The sequence below is a fragment of the Somniosus microcephalus genome, unplaced genomic scaffold, assembly GCF_052327205.1.
Source record: "Somniosus microcephalus isolate GS21.2 unplaced genomic scaffold, FLI_Smic_1.0 unresolved_chr3, whole genome shotgun sequence".
Classification (NCBI taxonomy): domain Eukaryota; kingdom Metazoa; phylum Chordata; class Chondrichthyes; order Squaliformes; family Somniosidae; genus Somniosus; species Somniosus microcephalus.
The window spans coordinates 67,392,840-67,420,779 of NW_028225181.1; the positions used below are offsets into that span (position 1 = coordinate 67,392,840).

At 50.9% G+C, this 27,940-nt stretch overlaps 2 protein-coding genes across 2 annotated transcripts in view; both read left to right on the forward strand.

The window, feature by feature from the left end:
- The window catches only part of LOC147091836 (uncharacterized), a 1,030,142-nt gene that overhangs the window by 231,792 nt on the left and 770,410 nt on the right, over positions 1-27,940 (forward strand). The window lies entirely within an intron of this gene.
- The window catches only part of LOC147091843 (uncharacterized), a 124,541-nt gene that overhangs the window by 9,012 nt on the left and 87,589 nt on the right, over positions 1-27,940 (forward strand). The window contains exons 3-4 of the mRNA XM_085976458.1: positions 5,208-5,755; positions 9,268-9,392. Coding sequence (XP_085832584.1) covers positions 5,312-5,755; positions 9,268-9,392 — 569 coding nt within the window. The 5' untranslated portion in view covers positions 5,208-5,311. The remainder of the gene's footprint in view (positions 1-5,207; positions 5,756-9,267; positions 9,393-27,940) is intronic.

A 27,940-nucleotide genomic window follows, 5' to 3' on the forward strand; every position in this document is an offset into this window, starting at 1 on the left:
ATCCAACGAGAGGACATATAAATTGGCCAGTAAAAGTAATAAACCTGAGGATTGGGAGCAGTTTAGGCTTCAGCAAAGGATGACAAAGGGATTAATTAACAGGGGGGCAAATAGAGTATGAGAGTAAGCTTTCAGGGAACATAAAAACTAACTAGATATGTGTAGAGAAAAGGATTGGTGAAGTCAAGCGTAGGTCCCTTGCAGTCAGAATCAGGGGAATTTATAATGGGGAACAAAGAAAAGGCAGCCCAATTAAATACATACTTTGGTTCTGTCTTCACAAAGGAGGACACAAATAACCTCCCAGAGATGTCGGGGAACATAGGGTCTAATGAGGTGGAGGAACTGAAAGAAATCAGTATTTGTAGGGAAATGGTGTTAGGGGAAATTGACGGGATTGATGGCCGATAAATCCCCAGGGCCTGATAATCTACATCCTAGGGTACTTAAGGAAGTGGCCCTAGAAATAGTAGATGCATTGCTGGTCATCTTCCAACATTTGATAGACTCTGGAACCGTACCCATGGATTGGAGGGTAGCTAATGTTAGCCCACTATTCAAAAAAGGTGGTAGAGAGGAAATGGGGACTTACAGACTGGTAAGCCTGACATCGGTAGTGGGGAAAATGCTAGAGTCCATTGCAAAAGATGTAATAGCAGAGCACTTGGAAAACAGTGACAGGATCGGACAAAGTCAACATGGATTTACAAAAGGTAAATCATGCTTGACTAATCTACTGGAATTTTTTGAGGATGTAACTGGTAGAATAGATAAGGGAGAACCAGTGGATGTGGTGTATTTGGACTTTCAGAAGGCTTTCGATGAGGTACCGTATAAGAGATTAGCGTGTAAAGTTAAGGCACATGGGATTGGGGGTAAGGTACTGACTTGGATAGAGAACTGGTTGGCAGACAGGAAGCAAAGAGTTGGAATAAACAGGTCTTTTTCGGAGTGGCAGGCAGTGACGAGTGGGGTACCGCAGGGATCGGTCCTAGGACCCCAGCTATTCACAATATATATAAATGATCTAGACGAGGGAACTAGATGTAACATCTCCAAGTTTGCAGATGACACAAAGCAGGGTGGGCGTGTGTGAGGAGGATGCCGAGAAACTCCAGTATGATTTGGACAGGTTGGGTGATTGGGCAGAAGCATGGCAGATGCAGTATAATGTGGATAAATGCGAGGTTATCCACTTTGGTGGCAAAAACAGGAAGGCAGATTATTATCTGAACGGCAGTAGATTGGGGGAAGGGGAAGTGCAACGAGACCTGGGTGTCCTTGTGCACCAGTCGCTGAAGGTAAGCATGCAGGTGCAGCAGGCGGTTAAGAAGGCAAATGGTATGTTGGCCTTCGTAGCGAGAGGGTTCGAGTACAGAAACAAGGGTGTCTTGCTGCAGTTCTACAGGGCCTTGGTGAGACCACACCTTGAGTATTGTGTGCAGTTTTGGTCACCTTATCTGAGGAAGGATGTTCTTGCCATGGAGGTAGTACAGCGAAGATTCACCAGACTGATACCTGGGATGGCAGGAATTACGTATGAGGAGAGATTGGGTCGATTGGGCTTATACTCGCTGGAGTTTAAAAGAATAAGAGGGGATCTCATTGAAACTTATAAAATTGCAACAGGACTAGATGCAGGAAGGATGTTCCTGATGGTCGGAGTCCAGAACCAGGGCTCACAGTGTAAGGATAAGGGGTAAGCCATTTAGGACAGATGAGGAGGAATTTCTTCACCCAGAGAGTGGTGAACCTGTGGAATTCTCTACCACAGAAAGCAGTGGAGGCCAATTCATTAAATATATTCAAGAAGGAGTTAGTTGTATTTCCTAAGGCTAAAGGGATCAAGGGATATGGTGAGAAGGCAGGGACCGGGTACTTAATTTGGATGATCAGCCATGATCTCATTGAATGGCGGAGCAGGCTTGAGGGGCCGAATGGCCTACTCCTGCTCCTATCTTCTATGTTTCTATGTAATTCCCTTTTGAAAGCCGTGTTCTTGTAAATCTTTTCTGCAATTTCTCTAAGGCCTTCACATCCTTCCTAAAGTGCGGTGCCCAGAATTGGACACAATACTCCAGTTGAGGCCGAACCAGTGTTTTATAAAGGTTGATCATAATTTCCTTGCTTTTGGACTCTATGCCTCTATTTATTAAGCCCAGGATCCCGTATGCTTTTTTAACTGCTTTTATAACCTGCCCTGCCACCTTCAACGATTTGTGCACACATACCCCCAGGTTTCTCTCTTCATGCACACACTTTAGAATTGTACCCTTTAGTTTATATTGCCTCACTTGGTTTTTCCTACCAAAATGTATGACTTCGCACTTTTCTGCGTTAAATTTCATCTGCCGCATGTCCGCCCATTCCACCAGCCTGTCTGTCATCTTGAAGTCTATCACTATCCTCCTCACTGTTCACTTTACTTCCAAGTTTTGTGTCATCTGCATATTTTGAAATTGTGCCCTGTACACCCAAGTCTAATCATTAATATATATCAAGTAAAGCAGTGGTCCAATACCGACCCCTGGGGAACACCACTGTGTACCTTCCTCCAGTCCGAAAAACAACCGTTCACCACTACTCTCTGTTTTCTGTCACTTTGCCAATTTCGTATCCATGCTGCCACTGTCCCTTTTATTCCATGGGCTTCAACTTTGCTGGCAAGCCTATTATGTGGCACTTGTCGAACGCCTTTTGGAAATCCATGTACACCACGTCAACCGCATTGCCCTCATCAACCCTCGCTCTGTTACTTCATCAAAAACTCAATCAGAATCAGAGCGGCTGGGCCTGGCAGACGTGCGGCCAGGGCCCCGGCACCAGGAAACCCAGGGTGCAGCACCTCTCCCATCATAGCCACCGCTTCCCGGTTTCTTCAGCTGGTTCCACTGAGTCCGACTAAGGACAGGAGCCAGGCTCCCAGAATGGCCCGCAGCCCCAGGGAGCATGCGCACTCAGCGGGGAAATCAGCGCGTTGCATAGAGCAGTTTCTGGGGCGCGGGGAACTGTGGGTGCTGCGGCCGCCATTAGTCAGCAGCTGTGGGGAAGAGTTTTATTGCAGGCTGACGGAAGGTAGGTCCCTGGCCGCCTGTGTAGGTCTTTTTGTTGCTTCATTGTTGAGGATGTAACTAGTAAAATAGATAAGGGAGAACCAGTGGATGTTGTGTATTTGGACTTTCAGAAGGCTTTCGATAAGGTCCCGCATAAGAGATTAGTGTGTAAAGTTAAGGCACCTGGGATTGGGGGCAAGGTATTGGCTTGGATAGAGAACTGGTTGGCAGACAGAAAGCAAAGAGTTGGAATAAACGGGTCTTTTTCCGAGTGGCAGGCAGTGACTAGTGGGGTACCGCAGGGATCGGTCCTTGGAACCCAGCTATTCACAATATATATTAATGATCTAGACAAGGGAACTAGATGTAATATCTCCAAATTTGCAGACGACACAAAGCTGGGTGGGCGTGTGTGCTGTGAGGAGGATGCCGAGAAACTACAGGATGATTTGGACAGGTTGAGTGATTGGGCAGAAGCATGGCAGATGCAATATAACGTGGATAAATGTGAGGTTATCCACTTTTGTGGCAAAAACAAGAAGGCAGATTATTTTCTGAATGGCAATAGATTGGGAGAAGGGGAAGTGCAACGAGACCTGGGTGTCCTTGTGCACCAGTTGCTGAAGGTAAGCATGCAGGCGCAGCAGGCAGTTAAGAAGGCAAATGGTATGTTGGCCTTCGGAGCGAGAGGGTTTGAGTACAGGAACAAGGATGTCTTGCTGCAGTTGTACAAGGTCTTGGTGAGACCACATCTTGAGTATTGCGTGCAGTTTTGGTCACCTTATCTAAGAAAGGATGTTCTTGCCGTGGAAGGAGATCAGCAAAGATTAACCAAGCTGATACCTGGGATGGCAGGAATGACGTATGAGGAGAGATTGGGACGATTGGGCTTGTACTCGCTGGAGTTTAGCAGAATGAGAGGGGATCACATTGAAACTTATAAAATTCTGACAGGACTGGACAGACTAGATGCAGGAAGGATGTTCCTGATGGCTGGGGAATCCAGAACCAGGGGACACAGTCTAAAGATAAGCGGTAACCCATTTAGGACAGAAATGAGGAGGAATTTCTTCACCCAGAGAGTGGTGAACCTGTGGAATTCTCTACCACAGAAGGCAGTAGAGGCCAATACATTAAATATATTCAAGAAGGAGTTGGATATATTTCTTAAAGCTAAAGGGATCAAGGGGTATGGGGAGAAAGCAGGGACCGAGCACTGAATTTGGATGATCAGCCATGATCGCATTGAATGGCGGAGCAGGCTTGAGGGGCTGACTGGCCTACTCCTATCTTCTATGTTTCAGTTTGAGCTGGAGTGGAGATGGAGGAGAAGCTGCTGGGTTTAACCCCCAGTACTTCTGAGCCCAGGAGGACCCAACAATTTCCAATGTGGGACTGTCAAGGGAGGTGGATTCTGGGGGAGATTAGGTTGTTGCACAGACACTGTCTGTACAATGTAAAAGAGTATTGTTTTAGGAACAAGTATTTCTGTACAGGCTTTTAATCCAGTTTACATCTGCAGATTTGTTTTAATTCATTCTTGGGATGTGGGCGTAGCTCGCAAGAGCAGCAAATATTGCCAATCCCCAGTTTCCCGTTGAGAAGGGGGTGGTGAGTCGCCTTCTTGAACTACTGCAGTCCGTGTGGTGAAGGTATTCCCACAATGTTGTTCGGTAAGGAGTTCCAGGATTATGACCCACCAACGATGGATATATCTGAGTCAGGATGATGTGTGACTTGGAGGGGAACTTGGAGGTGATGGTGCTCCCATACAACAGCTGCCCTTGTTCTTCTAGGTGCTGGAGGTTGCAGGTTTTGGAGGTTGTGTCAAAGTTCTGGTCGAGTTGCAGATGTATAAAGTTCCTTTCCTTTGCCCCCTCCCCCTCCCCCCTCTCTCTCTCTCTCTCTCTCTCTCTCTCTGTGTCCTCCCATAGAGGCCAGAGTCTTGTGTAGGCCCAGACCAGGTGGTGGATTCCCTTCCCTGAAGGACATCAGTGAACCAGTTGGGTTTTTATGACAATCCGGCAGCTTTCATGGTCACTTTTTTCTAGTGCCGGCCCCACAAATGACCAGATTCACTGAGCTCAATTTCACAACCTGCCTTTGTTTTCTTGTGGGTTGTCTCACGCTCCCTGTTTTAAATTAATTTTACAGTGCACTGGAAGGGGAGGACTTAGACAGGAAGCTCAAACCAAACATCACTTCAAGATCTGACAGTCAGTCGGCTCATCGGATCTGAATATCACCGGCCTCTGAACATGGAAGCAAAAAGCACCGTTCACAGCAGGGAGAAACCGTACACATGTTCTGTGTGTGGACGAGGCTTCAGCCAACCCTCTGGCCTATCGAGACACAGGTGCACTCACACCGGGGAGAGGCCATTCACCTGCTCTGAGTGTGGGAAGGGATTCACTAATTCATCCAACCTGCTGATACACCAGCGAATTCACACTGGGGAGAGACCGTTCACCTGCTCCGTGTGTGGGAAGGGATTCACTAATTCATCCAACCTGCTGATACACCAGCGAATTCACACTGGGGAGAGGCCGTTCACCTGCTCCGTGTGTGGGAAGGGATTCACTAATTCATCCACCCTGCTGAGACACCAGCGAGTTCACACTGGGGAGAGGCCGTTCACCTGCTCCGTGTGTGGGAAGGGATTCACTGAGTCATCCAACCGGCTGATACACCAGCGATTTCACAAGTGACTGCAGGGGTTGGACTCTGCTGTTGCTGCTGTTAATCCCATCCAGGACTGAACCATGTTCATTCTGACAGGTGGGGATTGTTTCTGCTGATGTTAATAACCCCTATAACTGGGCTGGAGTTTAATATTCTGGATAGATGTCAAATAAACCAGCTTTGTTTTAAACACATTATTGTAGATTTTCTTTTTTATCACCTGAGTGTTTAGCACCTGAGTGTTTAGCATCACCTGGCTGGAGCTCAAAGGACAATCTGGGGGAGGATCGTATGGTGGGAACAGAACTCCAGCCTGGTCACAGTCCTTCACGGTCACACAGAGGGGCAAACGGCACTTTGGTCTTTCTCGTCTCTCTTCACTGACAGCCAAGTTGCCGTGCGGGTTAATCTCGAGGCGTGTGAGAAACGTGTCCCAGCCGCTCTCTGCCATGGTTCAGAGCTCCTAGGCATGGAACAGAAGGCTCCTTTAGGAATGCACCCCTGAAAAAGTTAGCGCCCCTGTGCATTAAATTCAGTGGTAGCGCCCCACGCAGGAGGTGGGGTGCTACTGGAAGCGCTCCCTCCCTCTTGGGGTGCTACCAGTGAATTTCACCGTGCTTTGTGTAACAGCGCCATGCCCGTCAGCACATAGCACCGCGTCATAGCAGACCTCCCTCCCTGATTAACGGGGAGGAGCCTAGCACTGCGCACACCAGGGCCCTGCTGGACCACCGGGGAGCGGGGTGTTGGATCAAGAGGAGCGCCGGGCTGAGCGATCGTGGCCGACACCCCGAAGAAGCAAGGGGGCAGGTGCTGGCAGTCGGCCAAAATAAAACGTTGCCACCTGACACCTGCCCTTTAAGTGGCGCTGCTGCGGCTGCACGAACGACCCCTGACCCTGTCGGACATATCGTCCAGCGCTAGGTCAGGGCTCGCAACTCAAGGTGGCAGCTGGGGTGCTGCGCACGGTGATGACGTCATTGCCGGCGGTGCAGTGCCGCGGGGCGCTACCGGCTACATCCGCCGCTAACCTCCCGCTGAATATCGCGGGAGGCACAAAGCAACCCAATTTCACACCCTTGTCCAAGTAGTGTGTGGCCTCCTTATTCTTCCCACCAAAACACACCACCTCACACTGATCTATAGTGACATTCATTAACACACCACCTGTCTCATCTATAGTGACATTCATTTGCCAATTACACGCCCATTCTGAAATTTATTGATGTCTTCCTCAGGATTAACTCTACCTCCCAATTTGGTGTCCTCAACAAACTTTGAAATTGTACCTCTGATTCCCGAGTCCAAATCGTTTCTGTAAATGATGAACAACAGTGGTCCCAGCACCGATCCCTGTGGAACACCACTTCCCACCTTTTGCCAGTCTGAGTAGCTACTCCCAACCCCTACTCTGTTTTCTGTTTTGTGACCAGCTTGCTATCCATAACAGTATGTAAGATCTACAAGATGACCCAGGTCAGGCCGTGTGGAGGGAAGGGCCAGGCAGCAGAATGCTGGCTACAAAACAGGAATCAGAGGGTTGGAGTTAAGGGAAGTTTGTTGCGATCTTTCCATTCATTCTGTTGCCTGGCCCTTGACTCCACATGGCCTGACCGTGGTCATCTTGTAGACCGTACATACTGCAGACACAGTGCACCAGTGGTGGAGGGGGTGGATATCGAGTCCTGTGGCAGGAGCGCTGATGAAGTGGATTTCTCTGTCCGTGAGTTTTGAGGCATCGCTAGTGGCGTTTTTCACCTCTTTCCACCTTAATCTGGCAGCAAGGTTTTTTTTTTTTATTAAAGCCATTAACAGCCGCTCGGGTGGGACACACCAATAAATGAGGCCTTGTTTCCCTCAGAATGACAGGTCTGAACCCGAGTTAGAAAACATTTAGTAATTAAACCAGACTGGGTGGGGCCTGAGGTGCGAGTTAGTAACGGAAAATTGGTGGCCAGCGTACTTCACACCAGGGCTGAGGATCCGGGGACTCTGGTTTCTGAGTCATTTATTGATTAATTTTGTTTATTGCCCAATCTCAATCAGACTGGCGGGTCATCTTGCTGTCTGATGGAGGCGAGGGTCCCCAATGGAGGGCTCTCCATGCAGGAGTCCTCCCCAGCACCATTGGGGATCTGGGGTGGAGACTGTTGCAGGGAGCTGTCGTGTGCAACAGTTTAGGCTCCTTTCCGGACTCCAAGGCCAGATGTGTTTTTTGCGGCCTAGAGGAGTCCACGGGCCGTGTATATATTCAGTGTGAGAGGTTACAGCCCCTGTGTAGTTCCCTGAAGGGGCTGCTCCTCAATTCTTGGTTACACTTTAGCCCCACGCTCCTAATCTTTGGCCGCCCGGTGCGGAGGGGGGTGGGTAAGTGGGAGGATCTTCTCCTGGACCTGCTCTTGGGCCTGGCGAAAACAGCAATTTGTAGACTCTGGATGGGCGGGGCCCATGGGGGGTCACTCTGGCTGCCTGCCTCTCTCGCGCGGTCTTGTCCCTGCCCAGGTGGCCCTGGAGAGGGAGCAGGCGGTGTCCACCGGTTCACTTGATACCTTCCTCGACCAGTGGACACGGAAGGTATCAAGAGGCGATAATCGATCCTCACGATCACATTGTGATTTAATTATTAATTGTGTGTGTGTCACAAATACATTTCTTCTATTTTGATACAAACGCTCTACTAGACATGTTAAACGACTAGTTATTTAATCAGGGCTGCAGCTGCTGAAAGGTTGACTGTACTGAGGTTTGTGGCCAGAGCTGGCAGATTTGTTGTTCTGAAGTCTGATGTCTCACACCTGAAGGGTCTGTTTATGTCGTGTTGTAATGACCTTTTTCTGTTGCCTGGTGTCAGAAATAGAAATCAAAGGGAGATGATGCCTCACTCTGTTAATCAACTCTTTGACACATTTCCATGCATTTCCTTTCTTAATTTACAAAGATCACAACTCCATTCGTGAACAATGAATTGCCAGTCTGCCACTTTTTAGTGAGGCTTGAAAGGATTCACTGTGAAGCTATACCTGCCCATCTGTCTGTGTGTCACTGTGTTTGGATTGTTAGACAACAGTCCTAATATCTCGCCTACATCCATTACAATTTTTGAATGTTAGATTGTACTTGGAAGAAGTTGAGTGAATCTGACAATTCTGAAATTGGGAGCTTTTAATGATTTCTGTTTTTCACATAACTTTATAGTGATGTGATCATTCAAGGCAAATTAAAAGATGGTGCTATTTACTGAACACAACTGAATAATTCTACAAGGATGCTATTGCAGTCTTCCTCAGTATTAACTACACCCCCCAATTTAGTGTCATCAGCAAATTTTGAAATTGTACTTCTGATTCCCAAGTCCAAATCATTCATATAAATGGTGAACAACAGTGATCCCAGCACCGATCCCCGTGGAACACCACTTCCCACCTTCTGCCCGTCTGTAATTCTGAGGGAAACTTACGAGGCCTCGTTGTTTGCGTGTCTCGCTCGTGAGGCTGTAAAAGGGTTTAATAATTCAGCAACAATTCTTATAAAGGTGGAAGGAGATGAAAAACGACACCAGCGTTGCCCAAAACACAAAGACAGTGAAGTTCACTTCATCAGCGCCTTGGCACAGGACTCAATAGCTACCCCCTCCACCATTGATGTACTGTGTCCACAGTAAGTACGATCTACAGGCTGACCAAGGTCAGGCCGTGTGGAGTCAAGGTCTAGGTAGCAGAATGGGTGGAAAGATGGCTCCAAAACAGAAATCAGAGGGTGGAAGTTAAGGGGAGTTTCTCGGACTGGCAGAAAGTGAGAACTGGTGTCCCATACGGATCCGTGCTGGGACCACTGGTGTTCACTATCATTTGGACTCAGAAACTGGAGGCATGTTGTTGGAATTTACAGATTACACCAAGTGTCTTCACACTGTGCAAACGATCCATTGTGCTAAGTGCGATAGAATTTGAACAGACCTAGCAGCTCAAAACTGGGTACCCATAAGGCACTGTGGGCCATCAGCAGCATTCATCCATCCATAGGGGAGGGCCCCATAGGCACAAGCATTAATCCTCCTCTGGGGAGGGCCCATCGGCCCAAGCATTCTATTCAAGAAAGGAGGGAGAGCAAAAACGGAACTACAGTCCAGTTAGCCTGACATCGGTCGTGGGGAAAATGCTGGAATCCATTACTGAGGAAGTGGTAACAGGGCACTTAGGCAGAGTGTGAACATGGTTTTATGAAAGGGAAATCATGTTTAACAAATGTATTAGGTTTGTTAAGGATGTAACTGGCAGGGTAGATAAAGGTGAACCAGTGGATGTAGTATATTTGGATTTGCAAAAGGCATTCGATAAGGTGCCACATAAAAGGTTGCTAAGCAAGATAAGGGCTTGTGGGATTGAGGGTAATGTTTTAGCTTGGAGAGAGGATTGGTTAACTGACAGAAACCACAGAGTAGGAATAAACAGGTCAATTTCCGATTGGCAGGCTGTAACTCGTGGGGTGCCGCAAGGATGCTTGGGCCTCAGCTATTTACAATCTACATCAATGATTAGATGAAGGGACCGAGTGCAATGTATTCAGGTTTGCTGACAATACAAAGCTAGGTGGGAAAGTAAGCTGAGAGGAGGACACAAGCAGCCTGCAAAGGGATGTAGACAGGTTAGGTGAGGGGGCAATAAGATGGCAGATGGAGTATAATGTGGAGAATTGTGAGGTTATTCACTTTGATAGGAAAAATAGGAAAACAGAATTTTTTTAAATGTTGGTGTTCAGAGAGATTTCGGTGTCCTCGTACAGGAAACACAGAATGTTAGCATGCAGGTACAGCAGACAATTAGGAAGGCAAATGGCATGTTGGCGTTTACTGCAAGGGGGATGGAGTACAAGAGTAAGGACATCTTACTACAATTGTACAGGGCCTTGGTGAGACCACACCTGGAGTACTGGGCACAGTTTTGGTCTTATCTGAGGAAGGACATACTTGCCTTAGAGGCGGTGCAACAAAGGCTCATTAGATTGATCCCTGGGATGAGAGATTGAGTAGATTGTGCCGATACTCTCTGGCATTTAGAAGAATAAGAGGAGATCTCATTGAAACATGTAAGATTCTGAGGGGGATTGACAGGGTAGATGCTGAGAGGTTGTTTCCCCTGGCTGGAGTGTCTAGAACTAGAGGGCATAGTCTCAGGATAAGGCGTCGGCTATTTCAGGATGAGGAGAAATTTCTTCACTCAGGGTTCTGAATCTTTGGAATTCTCTGCCCCAAATGGCTGTGAATGCTGAGTCGTTGAGTATATTCAAGGCTAAAATAGATAGATTTTTGGACTCTAGGGGAATCAAGGAATTTAGGGATCGGGTGGGAAAGTGGAGTTGAGGTCGAAGATCATCCATGATCTTATTGAATGGCAGAGCAGGCTCGAAGGGCTGAATGGCCCACTCCTGCTCCCAATTCTTATGTATGTTCTTAACGCAGCCCATGGGCAAGGGCCACATAGCTCTGAGCATTAATCCACCCCAGGGCCCCGAGGGCCCGAATATTAATCCACCCCTGCTGTACGTACATAGAATTGACAGCCTAGAAACAGGCCATTTGGCCCAACTGGTCTGTGCCAGTGTTTATACTCTACACGAGCCTCCGCCCACTCTAATGACCTCTTCCTGCCCTGCCCTCATATTCCTTTATTCCCTTCTCTCATAGATACATCAACCCTGCTCTTAAATGTACCATTGCTATCTGCTTCAGTCACTCAGTGTGGCGGCGAGTTCCACATTCTCACCACACTGTGTGTGAAGAACTTCCTCCGAACTTCTTTATTTGATCTGTTAGTGACGATCTTATATTTCTGCCTCCTTGTCTGACTCATCCATAAGTGGAAACAGTTTCTCCACATCTACCCTATAAACCCCTTCATATCAATCAGGACTCCTCTTAGTCTTCTCTTCCAGAGAAAAGAGCCCAAACCTGCTCGATCGTGCCCGAGAGTCGCAGCCTCTCAATTCTGGTAACGTTCTCGTCAATCTTTTCAGCATTTTCTCCAGTGCTTCAATATCCTTTTGTAGAGTGGAGACCAGAACCGCTCCCAGTGCTCCAACTGTGGTCTCCCCAAGGTTCAATATTAATTCAACATTACCTCCCTGCTTTTGTATTCTATTCTAGGAATGGGCCCCAGTCCTTTCTTTGCACTCTTTATGGCCTGTTCAACTTGTGTTGTGACTTTTATGTGTCTGTAATCACAGATCTCTTTGCACCTTTATTCCATTGAATTCATTCCCATCTAACAACAACAACAACAACAACTTGTATTTATGTAGCGCATTTAACGTAGTAAAACGTCCCAAGGCGCTGCACAGGAGTATTTTAAGACAAAAAAATTGACGGTGAACCACATAAGAATAAATTAGGGCAGGTGAGCAAAAGCTTGGTCAAAGAGGTAGGTTTTAAGGAGCATCTTAAAGGAGGAAAGGGAGGCAGCGAAGCGGAGAGGTTTAGGCAGGGAATTCCAGAGCTTAGGGCCTAGGCAACAGAAGGCACGGCCACCAAATGTTGAGCGATTTATAATGAGGGATGCCCAAGAGGACAGAAGGGTACCGCAGGGATCAGTGCTAGGACCCCAGCTATTCACAATATATATAAATGATCTAGACAAGGGAACTAGATGTAATATCCCCAAGTTTGCAGACGACACAAAGCTGGGTGGGTGTGTGTGCTGTGAGGAGGATGCAGGGAAACTCCAGTATGATTTGGACAGGTTGGGTGATTATACTGCATTTGCCATGCATCTGCCCAATGTGGGTAAATGCGAGGTTATCCACTTCAGTGGCAAAAACAGGCAGACAGATTATTGTCTGAATGGCAATAGATTGGGAAAAGGGGAAGTGCAACGTGATCTGGGTGTCCTTGTGCACCAGTCGCTGAAGGTAAGCATGCAGGAGCAGCAGGCAGTTAAGAAGGCAAATGGTATGTTGACCTTCATAGCAAGAGGATTCGAGTACAGGAGCAAGGATGGCTTGCTGCAATTGTACAGGGTCTTGGTGAGACCACACCTTGAGTATTGTGTGCAGTTTTGGTCACCTTACCTGAGGAAGGATGTTCTTTCCATGGAGAGAATGCAGCGAAGATTCACCAGACTGATACCTGGGATGACAGGAATGATGTATGAGGAGAGATTGGGTCGATTAGGCTTATATTCGCTAGAGTTTAGAAGAATGAGAGGGGATCTCATTGAAACTTATAAAATTCTAACAGGACTAGACAGACCAGATGAAGGAAGGATGTTGCTGATGGCCGGGGAGTCCAGAACCAGGGGTCACAGTCTAAGGATAAGGGGTAAGCCATTTAGGACTGAGATGAGGAGAAATTTCTTTACCCAGAGAGTGGTGAACCTGTGGAATTCTCTACCACACAAGGCAGTTGAGGCCAATTCATTAAATATATTCAAGAAGGAGTTAGATATATTAAGGCATCAAGGGATATGGGGAGAAAGCAGGGACAGGGTACTGAATTTGGATGATCAGCCATGATCTCATTGAATGGCGGAGCAGGCTTGAGGGGCCAAATGGCCTACTCCGGCTCCTATCTTCTATGTTTCTATACCACCCAATGTGGTGTCATCTGCAAACTCTGACACCATACTCGAAGTTCTGAGTCCAAACCATGGTAAACATTCAATATATGCCCACTGACTCCCATAGCTACCTGGACTACACTTCCTCCCATCCCGCTTCCTGTAAGGACTCTATTCCATTCTCAAGATTCAAGATAATTTTATTGCCATATGTAACTAGTACAATGGAATGCTTACTCCCCACTCACTCCCACAATACAAGCATATAATATAAAAGCAAAAAAATAAAAACAAGTATAAATAAAAACAATAAGCAAATAAGCAAAAAGTATAGCAATAACAGTCCAAGTTGCAGGATATGATGAATAGTGCAAAAAAGCCTCAATTTTCACTGGAAATAATAGTAATGTAACATGATAAATATATGGTAATATAAGCATAATATATATATTTACATAAACATATAACTATAATATATGGGGCAGTGCGATTAGCAGTTCAGTAGGCGCACTGCCTGTGGATAGAAACTGTTCTTAAACCTGCTGGTCCTGGTTCGGATGCTGCGGTACTGACGTCCGGACCGCAGTGGGGAGAACAGTTTGTGCCCAGGGTGATTGGGGTCCTGGATGATGGAGCGGGCCTTGTTCCGGCACCTGGTCTGGAAGATCTCCTCGATGGACGGAAGTGCACACCCGATGATCTTTTCTGCCGTATTCACAACTCTCTGGATGGCTTTCTTGTTCTGTGCAGTGGTGTTACCATACCACACATTGACACCACTTGTCAGGACACTCTCTATGGTGCCGCGGTAAAAGTTCACAAGCCACTGTGTGCTTATGCTGTATTTCCTCAGGCACCGTAGAGGGTAGAGGCGCTGGTGTGCCTTCTTCAGCATAGCCTCAGTATTATGGTTCCAGGCCAGGTCATCAGAGATCTGCAGTCCCAGGAATCGAAAGCAACTGACGACTTCCACTGGTGTCCCGTCTATGCTGATGGGGTGATGGTTCCCTCGGTGGCTTCTGAAGTCCACGATGAGCTCCTTAGTCTTGCCAACGTTCAGGGCAAGGTTGTTGTCATTGCACCATCTCATCAGCTGGACTATCTCATCTCTGTACTCCGTCTCGTCATCGTTGCTTATCAGGCCAATTACTGTGGTGTCATCGGCAAACTTGATAATCCGGTTGTTGCTGTGTATGGCTGTACAGTCATGTGTAAACAGACAGTACAGCCCAGGACTGAGGCAGCAGCCTTGTGGCGCTCCGGTGTTGAGGACCAGAGTGGATGAGGTGTTGTTCCTTATTTTCACCACTTGAGGCCTACCAGTCAGGAAATCCAGAATCCAATTGCAGATGGGGGTGCCCAGGCCTAGGTCCCTCAGTTTCAGGACCAGCTTGGAGGGAATAATAGCATTAAATGCAGAGCTGTAGTCAATGAACAACAGTCTGACGTAAGTATCCCTCCTGTCTAGGTGTTCCAGGGCAGTGTGTAGTGTTAGGGAGATGGCATCGTCTACAGACCTGTTTGCCCTATATGCGAACTGGAACAGGTCCAAGGAATCGGATATGATGCTGCTTATGTGTGTCATGACCAGCTTTTCCAGGCACTTCATGGCTATAGATGTTAGAGCCATGGGACTATAATCATTGAGGCCTGTTACCTTGGTCTTCTTAGGTAACGGCACAATGGTTGTCTCCTTGAAGCACACTGGTACAACAGACTGCTGCAATGAGATGTTAAAAATATCCATGAACACAGGAGCCAGCTGGTCTGCGCAGGTCTTGAAGACACGGGGTGAAACCCCATCTGGGCCAGCTGCCCTCCGTGCTTTCACCCTCCTGAAGGTTCTCCGGACTTCGGATTCAGTCAGCTGTAATGTGTAATCCTCTGGGTGGCTGGGGATTTTGATGGCCGGCTCAGTGTTCTCCCTCTCAAAGCGAGCATAAAAGGTATTCAGTTCGCCTGGTAGGGAGGGATCAGTGTTGGTGACTCCCGCTGAGCTCCCCTTGTAGTTGGTGATGGCCCTTAGTTTTAGCCCCCTGAAAAAGTTAGCGCCCCTGCGCATTAAATTCAGTGGTAGCGCCCCAAGCAGGAGGCAGGGTGCTACTGGAAGCGCTCACCTCCCTCTTGAGGCACTACCAGTGAATCACATGGTGCTTCGTGTAGCAGCGCCATGCCCGTCGGCACATAGCACTGTGTCATAGCAGACCTCCCTCCTTGATTAAAGCGGAGGGGCCTAGCACTGCGCACACCGGGGCCCTGCTGGACCACCGGGGAGTGGGGTGTCGGATCAAGAGGAGCGCCAGGCTGAGCAATCGCGGCCGACACCCCGAAGAAGAAAGGGGAAGGGGGCAGGTGCTGGCAGTCGGACAAAATTAAAAGTTGCCGCCCGACACCTGCCCTTTAGGTGGTGTCGCCACGGCTGCAGGAATGACCCCTGACCCTATCGGATATGTCGTCTGGCAATACGTCAGGGGTCACAACCCAAGGTTGCAGCCGGGGTGCTGCGCATGCCGATGACGTCATTGCTGGCGGTGTAGTGCCACGGGGCACTACTGGCTACCACCAACGCTAACCTCCCGCTGAATATCACAGGAGGTGCAAAGCAACCCAATTTCACCCCCTTGTTGTCCCAGTAATGTGTGGCCTCCTTATTTTTCCCACCAAAACACACCATCTCACACTGATCTACAGTGAAATTCATTAACAGACCACCTCACACTGATCTATAGTGAAATTCATTAACACACCACCTCACACTGATCTATAGTGAAATTCATAAACACACCGCCTCGCACTGATCTATAGTGAAATTCTATAACACACCACCTCACACTGATCTACAGTGAAATTCATTAACACACCACGTCACACTGATCTACAGTGAAATTCATTAACACACCACCTCACACTGATCTATAGTGAAATTCATTAACACACCACCTCACACTGATCTCCAGTGACATTCATTAACACACCACCTCACACTGATCTATAGTGAAATTCATTAACGCACCGCCTCACACTGATCTACAGTGAAATTCATTAACACACCACCTCACACTGATCTACAGTGAAATTCATTAACACAACCCCTCACACTGATCTACAGTGAAATTCATTAACACACCACCTCATACTGATCTATCATGAAATTCATTAACACACCACATCACACTGATCTGCAGTGACATTCATTAACACACCACCTCACACTGATCTATAATGAAATTCATTAAAAAACCACCTCGCACTGATCTACAGTCAAATTCATTAACACACCTCCTCACACTGATCTATAGTGAAATTCAATAACAAACCACCTCACACTGATCTACAGTCAAATTCATTAACACACCTCCTCACACTGATCTATAGTGAAATTCAATAACACACCACCTCACACTGATCTATAGTGAAATTCCTTAACACACCACCTCACACTGATCTATAGTGAAATTCATTTGCCAATTACACCCCCTCAGACTGATCTATAGTGAAATTCATTAACACACCACCTCACACTGATCTACAGTGAAATTCATTAACACAGCACCTCACACTGATCTACAGTGAAATTCATTAACACACCACCTCACACTGATCTACAGTGAAATTCATTAATGCACCACCTCACACTGATCTACAGTGAAATTCATTAACACCACCTCACACTGGTCTATAGTGAAATTCATTAACACACCACCTCACACTGATCTACAGTCAAATTCATTAACACACCACCTCACACTGATCTATAGTGAAATTCATTAACACACCACCTCACACTGATCTACAGTGAAATTCATTAACACAGCACCTCACACTGATCTATAGTGAAATTCATTAACACACCACCTCACACTGCTCTACAGTGAAATTCATTTGTCAATTACACCCCGATGCTGAAATTTATTAATGGCTTCTTGCATTTTGTCTTCCTCAGTATTAACTCTACCTTTTTTGGTGTTATCGACAAACTTTGAAATTGTTCTTCTGATTCCCGAGTCCAAATCATTTATGAACAACAGTGATCCCAGCACTGATCCCTGTGGAACACCACTGTACCTGCACTCTTAAATCACTCTGCCCCTCTACTCCTTTTAAAGTTTTACATAAGAACATAAGAATTAGCAGCAGGAGTGGGTCACATGGCCCCTCGAGCCAGCTCCACCATTCAATAAGTTCATGACTGATCATCGATCTCAACTCCACTTTCCCACCCGATCCCTATATCCCTTGATTCCCCTAGAGTCCAAATATCTATCTATCTCAGCCTTGAATATACTCAAAGACTCAGCATTCACAGCCTTCTGGGGCAGAGAATTCCAAAGATTCACAACCCTCTGAGTGAAGAAATTCCTCCTTATCTCAGTCTTAAATGGCTGACCCCTTTTCCTGAGATTATGCCCATTAGTTCTAGTCACTCCAGCCAGGGGAAACAACCTCTCAGCATCTACCCTGTCAATACCCCTCAAAATCTTGTATGTTTCAACTTAAAATGTACATTTCCCCTAATTTTTCCTCCCAAAATGTATCACTTCACATATCTCTACACTAAATTTCATCTGACCGCTACCTGTTCAATCTACTAACCCATGTATATCACCTTGAAATCACTCTTCACAGTTCCCCACACTCCCAATTGTAGTCTCATCTAGATATTTTGATCTTGTGCTCCATAAACCCAAGCCCAGATCATTTGTCTGTATTGAGAAGAGCAATGGTCCCAACACTGACCCTGGGGGACACCACTGTTTACATCCCTCCAGTCTGAACATCCATTAACCACTACTCTCTGTCCTTTACAAAACTTCCTATCCATGCTGCCCCACTCCCTTTACTACCATGAGCCTTAACTTGTCCTCCCACTTTTAAAGGTTTGTGTATCTGAGCCGCTTGTTTCCTACAATACAACACTGTCAGTGACTACACTTCCAAAGTACTTCATTGGCTGTGAAGCACATTGCGACATCCTGGGGTGGTGAAAGGTGCGACATAAATGCAAGTCTTTCTTTCTTGTAGGTTTTAGAGATATTAACATAACAAGGCTAAAATTCATTGACCTCAAATGTCTTATGTAATATGCATTATGGGAAAGAGAAGTTTAGTCTGAGTTAGAAACTCAAACAGGTGTTTCACTGCAGCCAGGTCGCTATGGCAACACTGATAAGACATTCCATTCACTGAATCGACTGGTTGGAATCTGTAATCAGATCAGGGGAAAGAACAGGGTGTGTCTGTTATTAAACACAATTTAAGCTTAAAGCAGAGTGAGTAGTAGAATAGATTAAATTATAATGTGTGCTGTTCATATGTATAATTGTGAAACTATAAGAAATAACATAATTAACAGCAGGCATGGTAGTTTAGGGATGATGAGAACATTACTGAAGAAAAGTAACTGTTGGGAACCAGGGAATGTGTCCTTGTAAATCACAAATTATCAAACTTCCAGCTGTCTTTTCCTTGCTTCCTGCCAAAATCCAGCAGAGAAGACAAAGAAGAGTCAGGTGCCAGAGATGGATCACTGCAGGGTATAATAGTGAGGAGATACTGATGTAAGGGGGCAGTCGAGACTGGAGATCAAGCTCAGGGCACCTGAGGTTCAATGAAACGGGCTGACCTTGTGTAATGGCAGTGGGAGTGGTATACAGACCTCCGAACAGTAATGCGGAGGTTGGGGATGGCATTAAATGGGAAATTAGAGACGCGTGCAATAAGGGCACGGCAGTTATCATGGGTGACTTTACCTGACCCTCCACTGGCCCCACCCGACCTTCTCCCAACCCCGGCCCCACCCGACACCCCCACCGACCCCAACCCAACTTGGCCCTCCACCGACCCTGGCCCACCCGACCCTCCACTGACCCTGACCCCACCCGGCCCTCCACCGACCCCGGCCCACCCGACCCTCCAGCGACCCCGGCCCACCCGACCCTCCACCGACCCCAACAGACCCCACCTGACCCCGACCCTCCCCCGGCCCCAACTGACGCTCCACCGACCCCGACCCCACCCGACACTCCACCGGCACTGGCCCCACCCGACCCCAACCCCACCTGACCCTCCACCGACGCCGTCCCACCCGAGCCTCCACTGACCCCGGCCCACCTGACCCTCCACCGAACCCGGCCCACCCGACCCTCCAGCGACCCCACTGGACACTCCAGTGACCCCGGCCCACCCGACCCACACCGACCCTCCCCCGGCCCCAACTGACCCTCCACAGACCCCATCCCTACCCGACCCAACCCCACCCGACCCTCCACCGACCCTGGCCCCACCCGACCCCGACCCTCCACCAACCCCGATCCCACCCGACCTCACCTGAACCCGACCCAACCCTCCCCCGACCCTCCCATGGCCCCACCCGACCCTCCATCGACCCTGGCCCCACCTGACCCCGACTGCACCCAACCCTCCACTGACCCCGGCCGACCCGACCCTCTACCGACACCGGCCCCACACGATGCTCCACCGGCCCTCCACTGAATGCAGCCCTACAGGACACTGGCCCCACCCAACCCTCCACCGACACACCCGACCCTCCACCGACCTCACCCGACCCCGACCCCACCTGAACCTCCACTGACCCTGGCCACACCCGACCCTCCACCATCCGCGGCCCCACCCGACCCGCCACTGAACCCTGCCCCACACGACCCTCCACCGACCACGACCACACCCGAACCCACCCCCGACCCCGACCCTCCACCGATACCGAACCCACCGACCCTCCACCGACCCCGGCCCCACCCGACCGACCACCAGACCCTCCACCGGACCTGACCCCACCCGACCCTCCACCTACCCCGCCCAACCCTCCACCAACCCTGGCCCCAGCCGACCCTCCACTGACACCGGCCCCATCTGACCCTCCATTGAACCCGACCCCACCTGACTCTCCACTGACCCCGGCCCCACCCGAACCTCCACTGACCCTGGCCCCACCCGACCCTCCACCGACCCCGGTCCCACAGGACCCTCCACCGACCCCGGCCCCACCCGACCCTCCACCGACCCCACGCGACACTCCACCAACCCTGGCCCCACCCGACCTTCCTCCGTCCCCACCCGACCCTTCACAGACCCCGGCCCCACCCAAACCTCCACCGAACCCGGCCCCACCCGACCAGACCCCACCCGACCCTCCACTGACTCCGGCCCCCACCCGACCCTCCCCCAACCCCACTTGAGTCCCCACCGACCCCGGCCGACCCTCCGCCGAGCCCGACCCCACCCGACCCTCCACCGATCCCAACACCACCCGACCCTGCACCGACCCGGCCCCACCCGACCCTCCACTGACCCCGGCCCCACCCGACCCGACCCCTACCCCGGTCCCACCCGACCCTCCACTGACCCCGACCCTCCACCGACCCCGGCCCCACCCAACACTCCACCGACCCCGGCCCCTCCCGACCCGACCCCACCCGACCATGCACCGACTCCGGCCCCCACCCGACCGTTCCCCGACCCCGACCCCGCTCGTCTCCCCACAGACCCCGGCTGACCCTCCACCGACCCCGACCTGACAACCGACCCCGACCCTCCACCGACCTCGGCCCCACCCGACCCTCCACTGACTCCGGCCCCACCCGACCCTCCACCAACCCTGACCCCACTCAACCCCCACTGACCCCGGCCGACCCTGCACCAACCCCGGCCACACAGACCCTCCACCGACCCCGACCCAACCGGACCCTCCACCGACCCCACCCGACCCTCCGCCGACCCCACCCAACCCTCCACTGACCTCGGCCCCACCCGACCCTCCACCGACCCCGTCCTGACCCGACCCTGGCCCCACCCGACACCACCCGACCCACCACCTACCCCGGCCCCAGCCGACACTCCACCAACCCCGGCCCCACCCGAGCCTCCACCTACCCCGACCCCACCCGACCCCGTCCCCACCCGACCCGAACTCCACTGACCCTGACCCCACCCAACCCTCCACCGATCCCACCCAACCCTCCACTTAACCCAACCCCACCCAACCCTCCACCGGCACCACCAGACCCGGCCCCACCCAACCCTCCACCTACCCTGACCCCAGCCGACTCTCCACCGACCCCAGCCATCCCTCCACCGACCCCACCCAACCCTCCACCGACCCTGACCCCACCCGACCCTCCACCGATCCCACCCAACCCTCCACTTAACCCGACCCCACCCAACCCTCCACCGGCACCACCCGACCCGGCCCCACCCAACCCTCCACCTACCCTTACCCCAGCCGACCCTCCACCGACCCCACCCAACCCTCCACCGACCCCGGCCCCACCCGACCCTCCACTGACCCCACCCGATTCTCCACCTACCCTGACCCCACCCGACCCTCCACCAACCCCGGCCCCAACCACACCAGCAGCTCTGGACCCACACTGTGGTCTCGAATAGGCATTCAAGTGCTGGGGACACAGGATGATGTGTGCCCCACGGCTCTGGCACCCCGAGAGGTCAGTACCCGTCATTGCATGCTCCCATTGAATGACGTAAGGTGGGACCGCTGTGTAGCGAATGTGTGCACCCCCCTGAATGACTCCAATGTTCTCCACCCTGTATGCCGGGGCGGGTTTAGCTATCTTTCCCATAACCGGCATTCTTACCACTATCCCCATAATGGTATGATTAGACCGTCCACTGGGACTGGGTAGGCCTCTGAAGCTAGTCTGAGCTGGCACGGACTTAATGAGTTCTCAAAAGGGTGGAGGGCTGCGAGGTGCTTGTTGCTGATCCAGGAGGGGACCAAACCTTGTTTTAAATCCTCCAGATTACTGCGGCCCTCGCCCAGTAACCACACCCCGTACAGCACGCACGCTTCGTTCTGCGCAGCGTGATCTGACGCATTCCGATCCTCCCTGATGAGAGCATTTACCATTTTGTCGTGTTTCTCCAGCTCAGCTATAATCTCTTTTAAGTGTAGTGTCCTGGCCTGGTCCTCATGTAACTCAGAACCCACTACCTTATTCTCGTCCGTCAGTATCTTTCTTAACTGTGTTTTCAAACCATTGATCTGGGTTTGCAGCTCCACGTCATCCAGAGTGTTGATGATGGAAGTCCCTGTGTTAAAAGCGGTAAAAATATAATTGACTGTACCCCTTCTTTGTCTCCCTATCCTGTCCAAGACCTCATGTGGTGTGGTGTATAGTCCGGCTCTGTCTACATCGGCAAAGTCGAATTCGTAAAATTGTCTAAACGTGTTAGTTAATAGGACCTGGTACAATTGCTCCGTTTCCTTGGGGCACCACTCTGGCAATCGCACCTCTGTGAGGTTTAAAATCACCAAAGCTACCACATAGTGCACCCCTTGGTACAGCACCTGACCTGTGGGTACCAATACCAGTCCATTCCCGGGTCTTTTGGTGGTTGTGGGGCACCCTTCCTTGAGGGCTTTGACTACCGGAATCATGGGCAGGGGCTTGCGGGGTCGGGTGATGAGCTCAGTGGTGTTTACCGGGATCTGAGAGTATGGGACTCCGCACACCCGCGTGCTGACATCCCACCTCATCCCTTTGCCAGCATCCTGCCACTGCCTTTGGAAAAAGATGGAGACGCCTGTGGGGCAAGCGCATTCTGAACCCCACATGCAGATGTAAATCCCTTCATCTGGTTCCCACCATTTGTTTCAACAGACACTCAACCCCCCTTGAGTCCCCGTAATAGTCCGATGGGTATTGTTACCCAGTCGCTCCCACTCGACTGTAGAGTTCTTCATGGTTTTACTCAGCTTCCTGAGTCACCACCATCGGTCCAAAGGTACATGTCCCACACAGTTCAAGCAAATCTTCTTCCCGACGGTAACGCTGACTCTGGGCACGATGATCCTCACCCTGGGACACATTAGAGAAGTCTCTCTGTATGCAAATCCGGTCTGGCTGGAGTATTCTGTAGAGTTCGACCCCAGCCATCCTGGCCACCTCCCTTCGTGGAAGTAGGTGGCTGTCTCTTCAACGTTCCGCCTTTCTGTCCTATCGGTCATGATGGGGGCGGTGTCTCCGGAGCATCCGTAGATGGTGGTGTCCTTAGTGTAGCCCCGATAGGCCACGCTACACCCGATCACCGTGAACACGACGAGAATTCTTTCCATAGTATCCTTGGCTCCTGTAACAAATTAAACGATACAGCCAGGCTCCCGAGAGATTCTGGCCTAAGTGAAGGCATGATCGGGTCTTTCGACCTCGACCCAAAACAAAACACACATGCTGGGCAGATTCCAAACTGCGTCTTATGAACTTATCACTACATCAAAATTACACAATTTAAACTTAACTTTAAACTTAACCTATGTACAATGCCGCCCGTCCGTGGGCGGCCTGCCTAATCCCTTTTCGGGTTGCAGCTCACCGCTCCCTGTGGAGGGGCCGCACTGACCTGTCGCTTGAGTTCCCAGCAACCTTTTGCTGTCAATTGGGGACTGCGTCTCTCTAGGGATTTCCCAAGTCAGTGTCTGCTGAGGTAAGGGGAATCGGGCCAGAGCTTCCTTGGCTGAGGCATCCGAGACGACCTGCGAGGGGATACCTTTGGTGAGGCTCCCTTAGCGAGTGGACCTTTGGGTGGGACTTTAGCTCTCACAGCCCATGGCTCCTCCACGAGTGCCAGCTTCCGCTCCCTTCCCTCAGGCTCCACCCCTTTGGGATTTGGGCCTGTGGCAGACGGCTCCTCCCTACCTGTCCCTACAGGTGGAGAATCTCCACCCCCAAGTTCTACCTCTCCTACGCTGGAGTCGAGGGCGGAACCTTCGTCCTCTGACTCCACCTCCTCCAGAATCATGTCAGGGGCGGGGCCTAGCTGTTCGGGCTCCTCCCTAACCGTGTTCGGGTCGGTGGGAGGGCCTTGGTCTTCGGGCTCCTCCTCATCTGAGTCCCAGGCCAATGGGAAAACCTCCCAGGTGAACGGGGCGGCTCCTCCCCTCAAGCAGGTTGCAGTTCCAGCCTGTGTGGTCTGTGACTTATTGCACGCCTCAGGCTGAGGAATTTTACCCTCAGACCTGGCCTCAGTTGTTGGCTCTTTTGCACCCGGCTTAAATAGTTTGCACTGATTGATGTGAAACCATTTAGTGCGCCGGGGCAACTTCACTGCGTAAACCATGGGGCTGGCTTTGTCCACAATGCTGTAGGGCCCCATGTACAGTGGTTCTAAACTCCCCACTTGGGCATAGTTTCTCACCATGACCTGATCTCCAATTTCCCACTCCTGTGTCTTACGGGGTTCTAGCAGCAGTCGGTTGCCCTGATGCTCGAACCCCGTTCCCAGCCACTTGCCCATAAACCTGTTTCAGGCGCTCAAAAAGGGTCCGGGCAAACTTGTCCTGATTTACCTCTCGGAGCTGACCCTCGGTGAGCACCGGGGCTAGTACATGGGTGGGGTTTCGCATGGCCAGTCATTAATTCATGCGGGGAGTACCCCGTACTTTTAGACTGGCTAGCCCGGATCCCCATGAGGACTAAAGGCAGGACCGCCGCCCATTTCTGGGGTGAGTCCATCGTCTCCTCAACTTTTCTTTGAGAGTGCGGTTCATGCGTTCCACAATCCCAAATGACTGCGGATTGTGGGCCACGTGCCACTTCCCTTCAATGACTAAGAGCATGAGGGTGTTCTGCATCACTTGGCCGGTGAAATGACTCCCTTGGTCAGACTCCACGAATCGTGGTAGTCCCCACTGCGAGAACACTTCCTGGACCAAGATCCTGGCAGTACTAAGTGCTGTGGCTGTTCGGCATGGGAAGGCTTCTACCCATTTAGTGAACACATCCACCAGGACAAGGCAGTACTTATAGCCTCCCTGGGTGGTAGGCAGGGGCCTGATGTAATCGACTTGTATCGACTGCCATGGTCCCTCTACTCTCCTAATGTGTCCCAAGGGCACCTTCCTTTTCTGGGGGTCTGGGTTGTTTGCAGCGCACACGAGACAATTGGTACAGAACTCGTGGACATCGTCCCGAAGTCCTGGCCACCATCCCGCCTGTTCCACCCATTGCCAGGTGACCTCAGGCCCGGGGTGTCCCGCTCCTAGACCCTCATGGGCCAGTTGAAGGAATTCCTTCCAGTGCTGCTGTGGCACAACCCACTGTTCTGCTCGGAACAGCATGCCTTCCTTGATGGAGAGGGCTGCTGTACCGTACGGACCCTCTACTTCCTTACCCTCAGTGACGGCATTGAGGACTGTTTTTAGGACGGGATCTAGGGTTTGGACGGTCTTGAGGTCTGGGGGCAGTGTCACCCCTGTGGTTCCCTGAGTCCCATCCCTGCCTCGGATTACTGCCACGGGTTTGGACCCATATGGATCCCAGAAAATGTCGGTGCGGGCACCCTCCCTGGCTAACGTATCCGCTTGCTGGTTACCCTGGTTGCGGGGTTCCGTGGCGGAATGGGTCTTTACCTTGTGGATAAAAACTTCCCCTTCCTCCCCCACTGCAGCCAGGATCTTTTCTAAAAGGGCTTTATGGTCAAGGGTCACCCGTCCGCAGAGGTATATCCACGGTGGGACCAGATGGCTAGGTACTCCGTACACGAGTTGCATGTGAACATGCTGTCCGAGCAAATCGTGTATGGGGTGGGGAAGATCTCGGGGTGGGTCACCACGTACACCACCGCGGACATTTCAGCCTGCTGGGCACTCATACTGCTGAGGAGCTTAATCACCAGGGCAATGTCTGCCATGGGGTCATAAACTCCACACCCTGTGAGCCGTTCGCCAGCGGATACCGTGCTGGAACCGTCTATGTAGATCTCGCGGCCCGTGGGATGTATCCCGGCCCGTAAAGCTATGTTCACTTCCCATACCCCTTCTACGGAACACCGATGGGCTGTTCCAGGATATACCATGTTGGCCGCGAGCTTGGGCTCATAGAGACCATTCACCTTCAGCTCCATCTGTGAAAGGAGGAGGGTCCAGCGCGCAATGCGTGCACTGCTTACTGTCCCATCCTTAATCCTTCCATCTAGAAGCATTCGGGTGGGTGTGTGATGGGTGAGGAGAGTGATGGGAGAGGTGCCTGTGAAGATCAAGGACCTTTTCACGTGGCCAAAAGATGCCGCTCGCAATTGGAAAAACTCCTTTCCACATCTGTGAGCACCCTGGAGGAGTAAACCACCGGGCTTAGCATGCCGTGTCGCTCCTGGAGCAGTCCAGCGCTCAAGTTATCCCCGCTATCTGCTACCTCCAGGAAAAACTCCTCCCCCCCATCTATGGCCCCCAGAGCTGGCACGGTCTGCAAGTCCCTCTTGAGTTTTTCAAATGCCGCCTTGCGACCCTCATCCCAGGACCACTCCACTCCCTTGTGTAGGAGTCAGAGCAGCGGGGCGGCTGTGGCTGCATAGTCCTCAATGAAGTCTTTGCAGTACCCGGTCAGTCCCAGAAAGGACCTCACACCCGATACGGTGGTGGGGATCGGTAGATCTTGCACCGATTCCCATCTGGCTTTGTCTATGGCTCTTTCTCCAGCGCGGATGGTCAGACCCAGGAATTTTACTTCCTGCTGACTGATCCGTGCCTTCTTTGGGTTTACTTTGAAACCCTTTCTGCCTAACAGCTCCAATAGCTCAGCCAATAGTGGGCCATGCTCCTCTCTGTAATCTGTGAACAGGAGCAGGTCATCCACATACTGCACTAGCTGATTGGGCTGGCTGAACTCCTTTAAGCTCCCTGCCATGCATTGGTGGAAAATGCTGGGGCTGTTATGGAAACCCTGAGGCAAGCAGTTCCAGGTGTACTGTTGCCCTTTAAAGGTAAAGGCAAACTTGTACTGATCCTCCCTCCTTAAAGGGATGGACCAGAACCCATTGGAAATATCCAGCACCGCGAACGTGGTCGCGGATGCTGGAATACTCCCTATCAGGTCGGCAACTGCTGCTACCGTCGGCGCGCAGGCTGGGATGTTGCTATTGAGAACTCGGTAGTCCACCGTGGCTCTCCACGAATTGTCCGGCTTCTTTACCGGCCACAAAGGAGAGTTTACATGGGTGACTATCGGTCTCAACACGCCCTGCTGCACCAACGAAGACATTGCTGTCTCCATGTCGGGCTCCGCTTCCCGGGGGAAGTTGTACTGTTTTTGGGGTCGGGCCATGGGGTCTCCGTCTACTCTGACCTCAAACCCGGTGACCCTCCCGCAATCGTGTTTGTGAGTGGCAAACGTGGTCAGGTGGTCTGACACGAATGCCTGCAGATCTTGGGGGACGCTGGCAACCATGAGCTCGCGGTTATAACCTTCTTTTGGCTTCACGGTGCACAGGGTCCCTCTTCCTCCCTTCCCTGGGATGATGACTACCTCGCCCTTCTTACCCGTACCCGCTCCCCAGAGACAATGATTTCTTAGGTCCATGAGAATCCCGTGTTCCACCAAGAAATCGGATCCAAGGATCCCCTTTCCACCTCCCACCTCCCACTTCATCAGTATACACTTTCACTTGGTGCAGAGTGGTCCCAAATGGAGAGGGGAATGGAAAATGTGCCAGCCTGTTCTTTGCCTGTGAAGCCTGACAGGATATATGGAACCTCGGAGGACAGAGGTGAGGTGTTACGGTTATCTGTATGGATTACGGTGCATGATGCCCCCGTATCCAACAAATAGGTCCCCTTCTCCTGCTCTACCTCCATCTCCACAAGGGGTCGTCTCCACACATCATATTGCAGCGCGCACAGGTAGA